Genomic DNA, 15,913 nt, shown 5'->3' with positions numbered 1-15,913 from the left:
ATTTTCCAAAACTATTCTGAATATAGAAACATCAGCAACATGTCTCTTAGCGCTCCATAAGTAATTTGACCTACATACATTGTTTAGTTTTGTAGATATGCTCATTTTTTTAAGGCTTTTTGATACTTTCATTCGCTAGTTCCCCAGTGCCTACATGATGTCTCTCTAAAATATCTTAAACTACTTCTCCTGATGCATGATACGGACTTTTTCATATGGTAAAAAAAACAAAAACGTCCACACCGTGTTTGGTTCTCTACTCCACCCAGGTTCCTCCTCGCCTTCTTCTCTTTCTTCTGTGTTTATTGGCACAACACCACCTCCTGTCTCTTGAGTGTGAACATGCTGCATTTGTTAAGTCGGTTTTATTTTAGATAGATTTTAAACAAGATTACGCAAACAACACAATCTCCCACGGCCAGTTTGGGGGCCACCCACAGGAGGTCCGTTTTCATGGGCTTAAAAAAAAGAAAATAACAGCGTGGTATTAAAAAAAACAAAGGCATGAAGGAAACAAGGATTTCAAATCGAGTCATGGCAATTTTATTTATATTTCTCCCAAACTTTGCCTCAGTGGGCTTTACAATCTGTACTGTGTACGACACCCTCTGCCCTTAGGAAAAACTCTCACAACAAACCCTTGTAGCAGGGGAAAACAAAATCCCTCACATGTACCACAGAGGAGGGATCCTCTCCCAGGACACACTGACATGCAGTCGATGTCACGTAGACACAGAACGGACCAACAAACTCACAGAGTAAACAGATAACAACGCTAAAAATATCAGATATAAGTACTATCACCTCATTTGTTGACTTAAATACGTATAATCATCATCTTTAGTAGCAGTTCAGACTTCAACGTGCTGATTCACTCACTGATTTGTCATTTCATACAGAGCTGATGGGACCAACAGTACAAACATAATCAACAACAACAACAACAACAACAGTTGACTAAAAATAGGACGCATGAGCAACAAGGCCTCTAATGATGTTCATGTTTAATTGGACAGGATATGTTGACAGCAGGCCTCTGGTGCTGCCCGACCTTTACAGGCAGATTTGCGTGATGCTGATGAGGCTCCATGGTTCAGTTCACATTTTGCAAGGCATGCTTACAGAGCAGCCTACCGCACACACACACACACACACACACACACACACACACACACACACACACACACACACACACACACTTCATACTCCTCAGATGAATGCGTCCAGACCACTGCACCCAGCTCGCCGGCCTGCGTGATTGTGCATTGTGTTGAACAGCTCATCAAAAAACAGCTAAATGGCTTGTGTAACAACAAAACGCTCAGAGTGACAGTGCTCTCGTGCCGTCCTTTCAGTCTCTCTCTTAACAGACCTTAAAGTTAAGAGCGTCAGTCTGTTGATGACGCTCTCAATGCACTTCAGATCATATCTGTTGAACCTACTTCCTCCCATCTTCTTTCTTCAGTCAGTGTTAATTTCCACTCCACGAGCACGGGCGTCAGATACTTTCGATTCTGCTGCGTTGTGATGTGTAGGAGGTGGAAGCAGTATAGACGGCATACTAATAGCAAGATAATGTTTGACAGGTTTAGGTTGCAGCAGTGTGGGAGCAAAAACAAAAAAAAGAGAAAGAGAAAAGAAACTCTTGGTGGTTTTGTGGTTGATTTCTCTTCATAACACTGTCAACTATAATTGCAGTCTGGTGAGCAAATAGGCTGAAGATGCTTGTTATCACTCCCTGCACATTAATCATCCCAAAAAGAACCAAAGGTCCTCCTCACATGTGCACTAACCATTTATAAAACTGCAAATGTGTCCTGTGGTGATTAAATCCAAAGAAATTCAACTCGCATTTCTTTCTGTTTTTGTGATTTATGCCATTAAAGAGTTGTACGGTAAAAAGACATTTTTGAGTTATTTGGCATCTTGACAGTGACGTCTCCAAGTGCAGCTCTAATATGTTGCATGACAGAAAAGTGTCCAGAAACAGCTCGGGGGGGTCACTCCGTACACAAAAGAGAGAAAACAGAAACAGCTGTGAAACTTTTAAAAACTACAATGGCGCCAAGTGGAGAGCATACCTCCGCCAATGCCCCTGGATCCGTCCCTTTGTTTTCCCCAATCTGCACCAAAAGTTAATGGGGTCTGTTCTGGGCCGATACCCATCCTCCATCCAAAATTTGTGAAAATCCGTCCAGTAGTTTTTGCGTAATCCTGCTCACAAACCAACCAACCAATAAACTAAAAAGGACAGGTGAAAACACAATGTTCTTGGCAGAGGTGATGATAATAAGTAAGTGAGTTAATTTTACGTCAGTTATTCTGTACTTTAAACATCAGGGCTCGAATCAAATGATGGGAGTTGGACAACTCTGTACTTTTCTTCTTTGAAGTAGATTTTTCTCACACAAAAAAAATCACATCCATCGGCGGTGTCAAGTGGTTAGCTTTGATTACGTGTCTGCTTTTCTGAAAAAAAGAAATATCCTTGACTGTCTAACTAATACCTGCTGTTAACTGTGCTTCACGCTGAGACAACAGCTTGTAGTTTCAGTGATTTTGTATTGTCTGAAGTGATCCCAGCATGTGGTACCGTGGGGCAAGATCGCCACCTTTGTTCCAGACAACATCTTTAGTAACCCCTCTAATCCTCCTGTTGTCCCGGCTTTGAATGCTGCAGACTTATCCGGCTCTCAGGGATATAAATTCATCTGAAATCCCAAATGTTAGAGCCGTTGACAGTGAGCTGAGAAAATGCAACGGATCAACAGGGCAAGGTTCAAGGTTCGTTTCTTTTGTTATTCAAAGGGCATGTGCGCGGTTTATTCTGGCTGAAAGTAGATCCAGTTGTGTAGGATTACTCTGTGAGACCACACGCTGTTTTTTAAAAAGGAAACAGGACTTAAGCAAACGAGAAGTGAGATTTCGTAAACACTTTAAATGCAACCAGCCCCAACCAGACACCATCTCGTTTCACCCCGGCTGTATGTAATGGCCGTGCCTCTGGCAAAGTAATTTTCGGACTGAACTCATTTGTTACAGTGCTTTGAAAATAAATACAAAATGCTCTTTTCATTTTTTTCTCTCATCCCGGGGAGTGAGGGGTTAGCAGCAGAACAAAAAGGAGCTGGAGGAGCCGGCTCCTTGCTTAAGGACACTCCAGCAGAGTGGCTCCTCGTTGACACGGGATCTTGAATGTGCGTGTTTCAGTAGAGGAGGTCTGTCTCAGCTCTCGCCGCTCCGCCCAGCACTCCGCTGTTTTTGCTGTTCTTGCTCTGTCCAACAGAGCGGAAGAAGCTGTGTGATACAGGAGAACAGTTGTGTCAACATCTCCCTCTGTGACCAAGGTTGATTATGAAACTACTGTGGGATCATACTACTGTAACGGAGTAACACAAGAATGAAACACATGGCCAAGTTTAATTCAATAGGAGTCACTAGTAGTGATGAACCTATAGATAGTTATCACCACAGACCTTTAGCTTATTGGCAGCTGGATTCTCTCACGTGATCTCGTCAATCAGTCTTACCAGGCTTCAGGCTACGCGCTTGTGTCCGAAGACTGTGGCTGAACCAATCAGCGTCCTCCGAGTGAGACGTGAGACGACCAGCGAGAGAAGCAACCGTTTGTTTGAAACAACAATGGTGGCTCCTGAACACGTTAGCGTAGCTTCTATAGAAGAGAGCTTTACTTCACTTAAAGAAAAGCATTGAAGGCTCCTCTCTCGATGCGTTGGTGGTGGCGCTCTCCTACCCTTGATCTGATTGGTTGAAGTTAGCTCGTCCAGTCACCTACAAAGTTTTTTTTTGAAAGTGCAGCTGTTTGCACTGAAACAGCTCTAAAAGCTGAGCTAAAGAGCCAGATGTGTCCCGTAGGAGTCTGTGGAGACCAAATCAGAGCTAAAAGAAACGTAACGTCGAAACACAGACATGAACTGTAGTCACTGGTTTCGCAGTCTTGTCGCCTGTAACTCGACCTCCTGATACGACAAACATCAATACGGTACGTAGCATATGACATGTACACATTTTGGACTGGCTTCTGGGCTGCGAGCGCTCGTCTGCGATCCTGTCTCGTCCGTATAATTTAACATTTTGCACAGATTGCAGTCGTGTTTTTTTTCTGGCCGCTCGTTTTTACAAATGCTCACAAATAGTAAATAGTGAGTCATGTTAATTTTAAGAATATTTAATAGCAGCCAAAGTGGCTCCAAATATAAAGTGAGCCAAACACCCACTCCACTCGCTGCTGAGGACACTTCTCCTCGGCAAACTGTAGGTGTTCTCATGGAAAAAGAAAGTGTCTTGTTCTCAGTTAATAAATAACTGTATTTCTTGGCTACATGTTGTTAAGATGTGTTTGCATGCGTCCATGCGTGCTTTTCATAGTTTAGCTTAACAATTGTGCTGTCAAAGATTGCCTCAGGTTTCATACAGAGGCATTTCCTATCCCCTCACGCCTCCTCCTCCTCCTCACTCCACCACCACCACGCCGGCTAAACATTTTCTGAAACCCTCTGCAATCCTCTCTTAAGTCTATTCAAGCATGGAGGACTGAGATTCACAGCAGAACTGAGCCGGGAGAATTCGCTTTTAATTAAAGCCGAGAGATCTTCAGTGCTTAGTGAAGGTGGGAGAAGAAAGGGGGAGAAAAAGCTCTTTTCCTCTTTGAAAAAAGCTGCAGATATTCTGTACGGCCCTGAATGAAGAGCTTTGTTAGGGTTGGATAGTGGAAGACATCATTTGATCTCCCATTGACAGCGCCTCCCCCGCTGCAGAATAATTACTTCTTTTATGAAGCCATTAGAGGGGACTGATTCAAGTGATTGTTTCTCAAATGTCCATCTATGTGGCCAACTGGGATCTGGGGAGTGGCAGCGACTGAGGGTTGGGTTTGAAGCTCACACAGCAGGAATCTGGGATATCTCTCTCTGTTCAGAGCTTCATGACACATCATTAGTGCCACGACTATCTTTCCTGTTGGCTTCAAACCCCCTTTTTTTCCCCCCTCTCCCTGAAGTTCTCTCTCCTTTCATTTCTTTTCTTCCCCTCGTTCCTTCAGAGTTACAAACAGACTGCATGACCGAGCGAGTCCACGAGGAAAAAGAATTAGTGCTAATCCAGATTTCCTGCAAATGACTTGTTCGGTTTTTGTCTTGTTGCTCGCACCTAATTGAACTCTGCTGCTTTTGCGTCCACAATCACAAAGGGAGCTATTATTCCCTCCATTTTCTTTTTGCTTATCACTACCTGCCGGTGGAAATGTTCACGATCATCAGGCACTCGGTTGCAATGCGGCAGCTTAACGTTACCGTGCGCCAGTCAAACAGGAGGATTAATTTTAGACCCTTTCATTTACTTCTCTATCAGAGTTAAAGGTCGCCCACTGAGCTAAATGGACCAATAAGTATTGTAAGGATTACAATGAGCTTTGTCCCCCCGCCATCGACTTAATTTTAAGCCATACAGAGTGCGCTTTAAAACTCTTCCAGTGATTGGTCAGTTCAACCCAGATCAACTGAGAGGCTGTAACCGCGCCAAACACAACAATCATATCGTGACAGAAACAGTGTTTGCTGTTGATCAGTCTCTGACATCTGAAGTTTTGGACCTTCTGGCCAAAATCTAAAATCTTATTGACATGAAAGGTGCGTGAGCTGTTTGACTGTGAAGTGACGTCAGGTTTAGAGATTATTAAGAGTTGAAAAATGATCTTAACAGTGCACATTTGACATTGTTTTGTCTTTGTAGTGTCTTTACTGCAATTTCTTGTCACTTATTAGCCAACATATACACTGATACTGATTCTGTGATCTGCGATAAGCTAATAATCAACCAAAACTATCAATCATACTCGTGTATTTATGGGGATATTGATTAAATTGCTCAGGACTCCAGGGTGCCATCCTCAATATTTTTGAAACAAACAAACAACGAAAAAAAAATCCACAAATAGTTGCACAAGTACTTCACACAGCCGGTATCTGTCACGGTTGCAAAATGGTGAGGACCCAAATGCAGGTAAGGAGACGGGAAGATTGAAAACGAAAGCAAGTTTTAATGATAGCTGATGGTCCAAAAACAAAAATACAAAAATATCAGAAAATGCAAGCAACAAAGGCAAGCAGTCAAAACACAGGCAACACAACAGAAATGAAAAAAAACAACAACAACTAAACAAACCAGGGGGACATGGGAGCAAAACTGACAAACCAACAAAGAGCGAGGGGCTGAAGCACAAACTGAACTAACGAGGCGATGAGGTGCAGGTGGAGGGATGTTGGGAAGAGGGCGGGGCTAATGAGACTGTGAGACAGGTGAGGGGGGATCAGACTCGGGAGGAGCACAGGACGGGAACAGAATAAGGAAAATAAGTTTACAATCAGTTTTTCATGATTGAGAGTTGTGTGAGTGTGTCGAGGTATATGTGATTTCTTGCTGCTTTCCTGATGAGTTGAAAGGTGTTGACATTGTGAAATACGACTGTATTTTGACGTCTTACGCACACGAGTCCAGTTTTCCGATCCATTCTCGTCCATCCCATCTCGTCCTAAAGTGATGATTGGCTGAAGGAATTGAAGTAGAATCAACAAACCGACGAGATGTTTTTGAACGTGTTCTGGAAAAGGTGCTGAAAACCTCTGATGGATCCGAACTTTGGGTGTAAAACAATACGTCTGTGTGCTTTGTTTTCACAGTCAGCAGTTGGACTGTTTTTCCTTTTCAGACCAGACCTGGCAGGTTTTTTTTTTTCACTCACGCAGGTAAAACAAAGTGTCACAGTACAGCTACCACCTGGTCTGCTTACGTGAATCTGTTCAGCTGTATTATGCGCATTTAAATTGAATAAAGATTCGTGGCCAAGCTCAAAGGAAACCATGCAGCTCATCTGGAATAAGTCTACCTAATTTGCCACCATCTGCAGCTTTAACAATCATATTTGGGTGTTTTTTTTAACTTTTATCACGTCTTCCTCACAGATTTCAGACAGAGGTTCCACTAACAGGTCACTTCCTGATAAAAAACAAACAGTAAACGGTCGCGTGTGCATTGGAGCGGTATTTTTGGAAACTGTATCCCAGAGTATGTGAAGTGGCACTCGACACCGAAGCAGAGGTGGATGTTGGCTGCAGCAGATGGTTCATAGTCGTCTAGTTGGTTTCTTCTCTCCTCGCTTCATATAATCTGTCACTGCTCAGAGATTCTTGCAGACATCTCAGCTGATAAGCTTCCTTTTGAGTGACCACACCAGTAATTAAGTGTATTGGGCATTAAGCCAGTCGCTAATGCGGGCACACACCGAGATCAGAAGCAGGTTTAATTAAGGCGGCTGAAGCGAGAAAAAAAAAAAAAAAAACGGAAGCCAAAACTGGAGCGCATGGTGTGGTTAACTTTTGCCAAACACTAAGCAAAGAAAACTGCTCTGGCAGTGTGATCCTGTTGTTATTGGCGGCTGTCATGTTCACACTCCAGTTTTTTCAGGGGTCAGGCGCTCTCAAGTGTTGCCATCTGTGCCGAGCGAGCCGCTTGAATCAGCAAACGTTTGGCACCCAATTGATTTATCTGAGCAAAACCTCTTCTTACTGCTACACCTGATCACGATTTAACACTGCTTACATAGACACATCATGTATTAAATCCTCATTCTCTCAAACAACGTCGCTTGCCTTTCTGGTGGTCTTGAGTTCCCCCCCCCCCCCCCCCCCCCCGGGGGCCTGTAATGAGACAACTTTGCGTTGTAGGATGGCCCCGGAAACAATCTCTGTAAACCTGAACGCGAGCGTGGCCAGCGTTATCACCGGGGGAGGAATGTGATCTTTAGTTTGATTTGATTTGACAAACACAGCTAATGCGCACTGGCAGGCCAAAACACACTAGGAGAGCGGAAAGACAGGCCTTTGGGGTGAGGGGAGGGTCAGGGCTGCTGCTGCTGCTGCTGCTAACGCTGTTAACCCTTCTGCTGCTGAACATGCTGAGGGCATGTTACAGTACGTTTACAGGACGCGACTGTATGTGCACATAGTTTGCAGAGAAAACAGGACAATGAGAGAAGACTCGTATAGTTTCCTTTCCCACTAACGCTGCTGGCACCGCACCGGATAACCTTATCTTCCTGCCACTGTTAACACGGTTTGTTTCTTCCCTTCCGTTAATGACCGTCAGTGTTGGTTTCTTACTCTGTCGATCCAAACACAACCTCACCATACAGTTCCCTTCCCTGTCCTTTTTTTTTTTCTAACTTTAACCGCTGTGAAAACACAGCAAGAAGAAAATCTGTGGGAGGATATCACAACTAATTTAATTCAGCTGGTGTGATTTCTGAGCTTGAGAGTTTGAGGTCTCGCAGTTCCCAAAGCCTCACCCACGTCTGAGCGAGAAGAATGCTTTCTGGCAATCGGCAGACAGGAGGGGGAATGGAAATTGATTTCATCTGCACGACCGAGAAACAAAACCGAATATCCATCTGCTTCCATCGTGACAAAACATCCAACTCTTAAATATACAGCCCCCTCAGTTCAAATCTTTGAGGAGATGATGATAAAACACAGAAACATGTTTTCTTTTGTGTTTTTAACATCTTGAATTCTTGGCAGTTTCTTTCCCTTCAAACTCCAAAAAGTAATGCATTATCACACTGTAGCAGCTTTTTGTGTTAAAGGTTTTTCTTAGTAGTATCACAGAGTCGACCACACGTCTGTCTTGCTCAATCCCGTCCCTGGTCAATGAGTCCCAGGACAGACATGAAGAACGTTTATGGATTGACTTGTGGAGCCGGTTGCCTCCAGCACAAGCTGAGCTGGCCCTGCTCACCAAAGATTAACTTTGACGTTTCCTCCTCTAAATCCGCTCTGATTAAATATTTGCTGGCTCATTTAATATGAATGTGAATTAATGGTCAGTCAGTGAGTTCATGTCCGCTCCACTTGAGTAATTGCCATGATTTGGCAGAAAGACCTCCGCAGCACCTCCCATCTCTCGTCTGCCGGATTTCCTCTTGCTCTGTCTGTCTGTTTACGAGTGTCACGTCTGATTTTTATCCACCGGCCCCGTTTACAGCTACGAATGTGAGTAATACTCACTTGTGTTGGGCTCTTAATGGTGCAAACTTACAGCATGTGAAGCTATAATGTGAGGGCCATGTTAGCGGCACGGCAATGTTGGTCCAGACTGAAAAATCTCAACAATTAATAGATGCAGTAGATGCCATGAATAGTGGCACAAACATTTAACAATTTTTATTTTTTAAATCATTCTAGTTTTCATTTAAATACCTGTAAAGCTCCTGATTTTCCCATCAGCCTCAGCTGTATTATTGCTAAAAATTCACAATTATTAGCATGCTAACACACGTTAAACTTTAAACCAGCCAACCATCAGCAAATTAGCATTCTAACTTTGAGCATGTTAGCATGCTGATCTTAGCATTTAGCCAAAAGCACTGCGTACAGTATAAGTACAGCTTCACTGTGTCACAGTGTACTGAGGACTCTTAAGGGTCGTCCACACGAAGTACAATAACTATAAATATATCGTTTTAAAAATCGTTCCAACTCAACTCGAGTCCACACCATAACGATAATGACGACCATTGTTGGGGGTCTCTTGTTACAAAGTCATCCGTAAGGGTACTCTGATTATTTTTTTGTTGTAACGAGTAACATAACGCGTTAGTTCAGCAATTCGAGTAATCCATTATTTACTTCGTTTTTCATAAAAGTGATCAGTTACTGGTAAAAATTGCTGCCATCCAGTGCGCCCGTGAAAAACCGACTGTCAGACACATGTTTTGAAAAACTTCTACTTTGGAGTAAAGTAAACTTTATGTGAAAGTCCGCTAATAAGCATATGTGAACGTGATATGTGGCGTATCTGGACGTATCTGTGGTTTTTGCAGAAACGTTAACCGCTAACAATTTATCCTGGTCACTGGGCTGCGATGTCCATTTTTCCCAAGCTGTTAACACAGCTGGAGCACCATGTGCAGATAGTTATCGTTCATCAGCGTGGATGCTCACAGCGTTATCGTCATAGTTGCTGTTGTCGCTTTAGTCCTGTCTCTTTTTACCTCATACAATATGAAGTATCTACAGTTGCAGCTTGATTTCATCCACGCTGTTGTTTCTGTCAGCTGAACCTGCAAATGAGCCACGAGTTCAATTTCATTTTCGTAACTAGAGGGGATTCAATTATTAACCAGTAATGAGCCTGTGTGTGGCCCTCGTGCATACATGATAGGCAGCACGGGTGGGTGTCACATGCACTGGATCCTTATGTGGCTATCTCCATCTGTTCGACCCCAACCCAGTTTACTCCTTTCTGGCTATAGCCACCGTAAGTTGACAGAACAGCCCACACAGCCCTGATATAACGCTCTGTTAGGCTACATCTTTGCTTTCAATCCCACCAGGAAGCCACGATACGTTTTCAGGCCACCGTTTCCCTCCACACTGAGTCAGGAGTGAGAGGCGCGTTGAAATATGCAGCTCTATTTATCTATTTAGACCTTGTAACCTTGTCGGGAACTCAACCTAGATATGATTACATTGCTCTAAAGCAAACAAATTATTCAGTTTGAAACAAAGAACAGCTTGTTTGAGTTAGTGCACATTGTTCGTCCTGAAATATGAAGCATTGCTCCATCGACAAGGTGAAAAAATACTGACACAGGACTGAAAAGTCAGCACGCTTACAGAGAGTTACTTCTCAATATTGTTACAGCTGTTGAGCTGCAGAAATGGATATTATACTGTGTATTTGTGGAGTAAAAGGCTGTCCATGGGAATGAAAAGATCACTGAAATTAGCTGACAACTCAAAGGCGACACAGAGGAAGGAAGAGTTACCACTGATACCACCTAAACCATGTTTTCCTCAACCTAACCAAGTATATTAGCTACCTAAACCTGACCAAGCTGTGACAGATAACAAGTGAACTTAGTGTTAAAATAATAACTGAGCAGTTCAATTATATAATCCAACCAAGGATACGAACCCTGGTGTTTGGAGCGTCCTATATCAGCCAAACAACTTGCTCCTGCGACGGTTTTCGTCGCTGTTTGTTGAAACGATGGTCAGACGCACCTTTTCCTCCTTATCTTGAAACTGTGAAGCCTGAATAAACAAGACTCCTTTATGTCTTTTATGTCCTCAGTATAAATCCCACTAATCTTAACTTTGACTCATCAGCTGCGGCGCCCTTCATTTATAGACCGACCTCAGAACATTTAGTGTTTGTCATTTTTGGAGCTTGACTGAGGAAAAGAGATTTAATCTCAAAACACTGAATAATTAAAATGCAGACAAAGATATCTGTAATAATAAACCGTCCCTGCAGGAATACTGAGGCAAAGTTTTTTTGAGAAGTCAGGCCAGGATGAGGGTTGTCTTTGTGCCCAGATGCTGTGGATTGAACCTCATGACTAGAATGTGATCCATTTCTCCTTGAGGGTCTCGGACTCTTCCCAGACCAACACAGGAAAAGTAGAGGAGGGGCGGGAAGCCAAAGGTGGAGGGAGGGGGGAGTCTGCGGTGCCATTGAGGTTTCAGGTGACAAGTACTCTGCGGATTTGTCCCGAGGCACACAGAGAGCCACAAGGGCGAGTGTCCCCTCGAATGTTCTGGAAAATTCCCTGACCCTGAGGAGTGTTGCGTTACACCTTCCAATTGTAGCCTCCCCGGGCTCGTCCCCAGAACAGAGACTCCTTTGAGCGAGAGGCTGCAGAGAAATTTAGGAAAAGTCAGGATTCAGCCATCGTCCGTCAAGAAATGCAGTAATCTGTGTAAAAATCTCAAACGGAGCTGCGATAAAGAAAGTTTTTAACCTCGCGTTCTTTGACAATCAAGCGAGCCTGTGTGCTCTTTTTCCTGTCGCACATTCACACAAATTACCGTCACCTCAGATCATCCTGAATAATGCTTTTAATTTCCCTTCTGTTCCCACACACACATTTGTTCCCAAAGACATCAGTGAAACTGCTGCAGGGTACGGCTTTGTTTTTGTTTTTCCCTCCTCTAGCTTAACCTAATTTATTAAAGATAATGGAGAACTGAGCTTGTTGCAGTTAAGCTCTTCCGACTGTTTGCTGCACAGACTAACAACACGGATGCATTTTCCCCAGACTTGATTGCTTTTAATGCCGTGATTTGTCTTTGCTTATCTCTGTTTCAAACGATGTTCCCATTAATGTGAGTTTGACAGAAAGCAGAAGAACGAGGACAGTTTGACTCGTGACTCCATTAGAGGAGAAATCAGTCATGCTGTGCGAACGGATGGTCTCCTCTTGGGCTGTGTTAGATGTGCTTGTGTTTCCATGCAGGTGATGTTTCCACGTGTTATGAAACTTACTCAGGTGTTCAACCTACTCTTCATTTTCTTTCTTTCTTTGCTGCAGATGGTGAGTCAAACGCTCTCTCTCCTGGATCGTCTCGCACGGAAATGAAAAGATCTCGGCTCACACGCTGAATAAAAAAACCCTCTTCCTTCTGCACAGCGTGGGAGAAAGTGCCACCGCTGAGCTGGTGTGGCATCTTTGTGGGCTGATAATTGGAGTGAAAGCAGCGTTGGGTGATCATCTTTCACTCAGAGCCACTCACCTTTCATGCCGCGGCCTCAGAGCCAGCTCTCGGGGCTGGACTGTCAGTGGGAACGGACGTGATCGGCAGAGCTGCACAGTGCACGGGTGTAAAGCATCTTTCCTCATGAGACTGAAGAGGCGTACATGAGGGCAACGTCATGCAATTTTTTGGATGACCTCCACACAGGATTAAGACACTTTAACAGACTTTTTCTTCATTTTGTTTTGGGCCCGGTGGGGCTGTCTGGCTGCAGCAGGGAGAGCTGGTGTTGATTCTTCTGCTTTATGAGTTTTCATCATTGGGAGAGCGTGTCTGAGTGGCAGGGGGAGCCAACATGGTCAAGCCTCTGCTGAAGATACAGCGCTATTTCCGCAGGAAACCCGTGCGTTTCTTTTCCCTCATCCTCCTCTACCTGACGGCCGGGAGCCTCGTATTTCTGCACTCTGGCTTCGTAGGGGACAGCGGCCCCGGAGCCAGAGGGGGCCGGGACGCGCTGGTAGCTTCGGAGATGGGCAGCCGGACTTCACTGTCCGACGCCCGGGGGCTCGGCATCATGAGTCGAGTGTTTAAGGAGACGCGCAGGTCGGGACGGAGGTTCGGACCCCCCTGGATGAAAAAGGTCAGACAGGAGGGTCAGGAGGCGCGCAGGGGGGGAGACTACACCAACAACTGGAACCGTGCACTTAAAGGACGCAATGCCAAAGACGTAGATGATGGAAGAGGTGAGTTACACCAAGACTGCACACTCAAAGATAAATTATGGTAAATTATTAAAGATGAGATTTGTCTGTTCAAAGAAGTACACTAATTCAATGCAGTGTGCGCTCACTGCTCCAACAAACACATTTTAAATGAGGGAATAATCTGAAAACATGCCAGCAGCTGCAAAAATAATTGCAGTCACAACATTAATTATTTCTCAGTGTGTACAACTGGATTCTTGTTTTAAACATGATCGTAACAATTATTCTAATGACCTCCTGTTGTTCTTTTAAACATAGTTGCTAATAAGAATATTCAACAAATTGCGAGAAATTAAAACTTTTTTGTCACAGTGGTGATTTATAATGCACATCCGCTGCCAAACTCACAGGCGGCACTTATCCCTCTGCACTTCATGTTAATATGAAATTGATTCAAAGTCGTCTCTGATTACAAACTGCAGCATGTTAACGACTGAGAATTTTCTAGTTTGTAATTGGTCCTGAAGGAAATCTCTTGAGAGTGAAGAGAGATGATGATTATGATTAAGCCCTCTGTTTGTCTAAGAGCGAATCCCTTCCAGGGTCTGACACACACAATGCCGCAGCTGCAGCCTTCGCTTTCCAGCCACACTCGAGCTGCAACACACTCAACAACTACTGAAGAATCTCGTCGCCGCAGCGTTGACACTTTTATCTGTTTCTGTTTATAAACTGTGCGGCTCGGTCCTGTCAGAGGAGGTTTACATATAAACTTCCTGACAGGCATGTGACATCTTATCAAACCGCACAACGTTTTGAAAACACCAGCGCGAGGACAGGAAGTGTCTTTCCAGAGCGGACTTGCCTGACCTCGGATGGGACGAATATCCTGCTTAAATTTTCCTTTTCAGTGAAACCTGATCAAATAGCTGATAGGAGGATATCATTTACTCACTTGGCCCACTTCCGTCTTCCTCCACTCTCCTTTTCTTACCCTGTCAAACACTCTCTGCACTGCTGGATGAAGTATGAATTATTTAAAACCAACCAAACAATGGATATGTCCAACACGTATAACTCGTATTCCTCTCTGTCCTCTTCAGTATTACCTCGGTGTCAAAGTGGGAATGTTGGAAGATTTCAGTCTTGGTTGATTTTGCAGCAATAGCAAGTGCAGTTTAATCTTGCAGGTCACAGAAATCTGTTGTTTTAGTAAAGAAGTCAGGCAATAATCCGCCTCCGCGTAAGTCTGAGAACAGCAGGGCCCAGTGAGAAGACTTAGTTACCTCACTGAGAAGTTGGAGGTGTGCAGGTGTCCAAACTCTGCAACTATCTCAAACTGATGAATGAACTGATGAATGAGAGCTCACTGATAAAACACATCGCAGTTCCTGTGACTGCTTTATAATAAAAGTCAACTCATGCACAAGATGTGCATTAATGTGAAGATGCAGCAGTAGCACAATGTTTGCTTTCTGGGAATGTTCAGTCATTATCTCCTCACCCTCACGCTGATAGAAAGTCAGGTAAAGTTTGTAGTCCACAAAACATTTCTGCAGCTTCTCAGCAAAGTAGCGTTACAGCATTCTCCTAAACAGCTGAAGTAGACGGAGACTTCTTTTAAATATAAAAAAAAAAAAAACATCAGAGAAAAAAACGTAACATGGCTCCACACAGCTCTACCAGGATAAACCTCAAAGTCTTCGCCACCACTTCAGATGTGGTTGGAGATAACGCTCGTAGCTCAGCAGCTTCATAGAAAACTTCCACCTTTTACAAAGGGTGTAAATAACATCTTTTCAAATCAATATGGGATCTCGGGGCGGCTGGGTTATACGGTACAAGCTGTGTAGAGCAGTTTTTTTTCCCCCCTCACATCATTTATTTAGGAGAATACTGTGATGCTCTTTTGCTGCAAAGCTCAAGAAACTTCTCGTGGACTACAAAACTTTCCCTGGTAGCAGGTGGAAAATGACTACATTTTCAGTTTTGGGTGAACTTGTCCCGTCATATTGTAGCTGGTTGATATACAGCTAATTTGAAGTATTATTGGGCAGTCTCATCTTCCTGTGTTTTGTATTTAAAAGCTTAATGTGCAGAGCACTGAAGCTGTGGGGTAAATGCAGTGGAGTAAAAACCATACTGTTATCTCTAAAATGTGTTGAAATAGAAGTATAGAGTAGCATAAAATGATGAACCCAAAGTTCAACACTGTAGCTGAAGTGTAGTAATGGGACAATATAAAACTACATTAATAATTTAACTAAAATAAAGAAGCAGAAGCAGCTCATTATGTTTAAAGCGACATCTAAGTGTGGTGGAGTAGAAATATAAAGTAGCATAAAATGTAAAAGGACAGCAACGTCAAAACTGTAGGTGAGTAAATCTTTTTTATTATCCCACTAGTTAAAGGCATCCAGCTCAGCAGCTGGTCCAGGTATGACCCGACTGAGGAGGTTGTTTCTATTTATTCGTCTCCGTGACGTCTTAAAATAGACGCTGAATCGCCATAAATCACTCCAGGATTTTACAATCACTCTGTCGTGGGTTGTGTGGGTTTGTAGTTTCCCTCCAGAGTGCAGCACAGGCGGGAAGACAATCCAAACTGCCCCTAACTATCAAACATAAGCGTCAGTGACTGCTGCTCTGTCTGTG

The 15,913-nt window shown here is 43.7% G+C and overlaps 1 protein-coding gene across 1 annotated transcript in view; it reads left to right on the top strand.

Annotated features, from left to right (window-relative positions):
- wscd2 (WSC domain containing 2) overlaps nt 1–15,913 on the top strand; it is a 40,597-nt gene that overhangs the window by 9,520 nt on the left and 15,164 nt on the right. Inside the window, exon 2 of the mRNA XM_084359154.1 lies at nt 12,392–13,297. Coding sequence (XP_084215280.1) covers nt 12,910–13,297 — 388 coding nt within the window. The 5' untranslated portion in view covers nt 12,392–12,909. The remainder of the gene's footprint in view (nt 1–12,391; nt 13,298–15,913) is intronic.

Source organism: Pagrus pagrus (genome assembly GCF_965226575.1).
Source record: "Pagrus pagrus genome assembly, chromosome: 8".
Taxonomy (NCBI): domain Eukaryota; kingdom Metazoa; phylum Chordata; class Actinopteri; order Spariformes; family Sparidae; genus Pagrus; species Pagrus pagrus.
The sequence above is the reverse complement of the archived record's forward strand: the minus strand, read 5'-3'. Positions and strand labels throughout refer to the sequence as shown.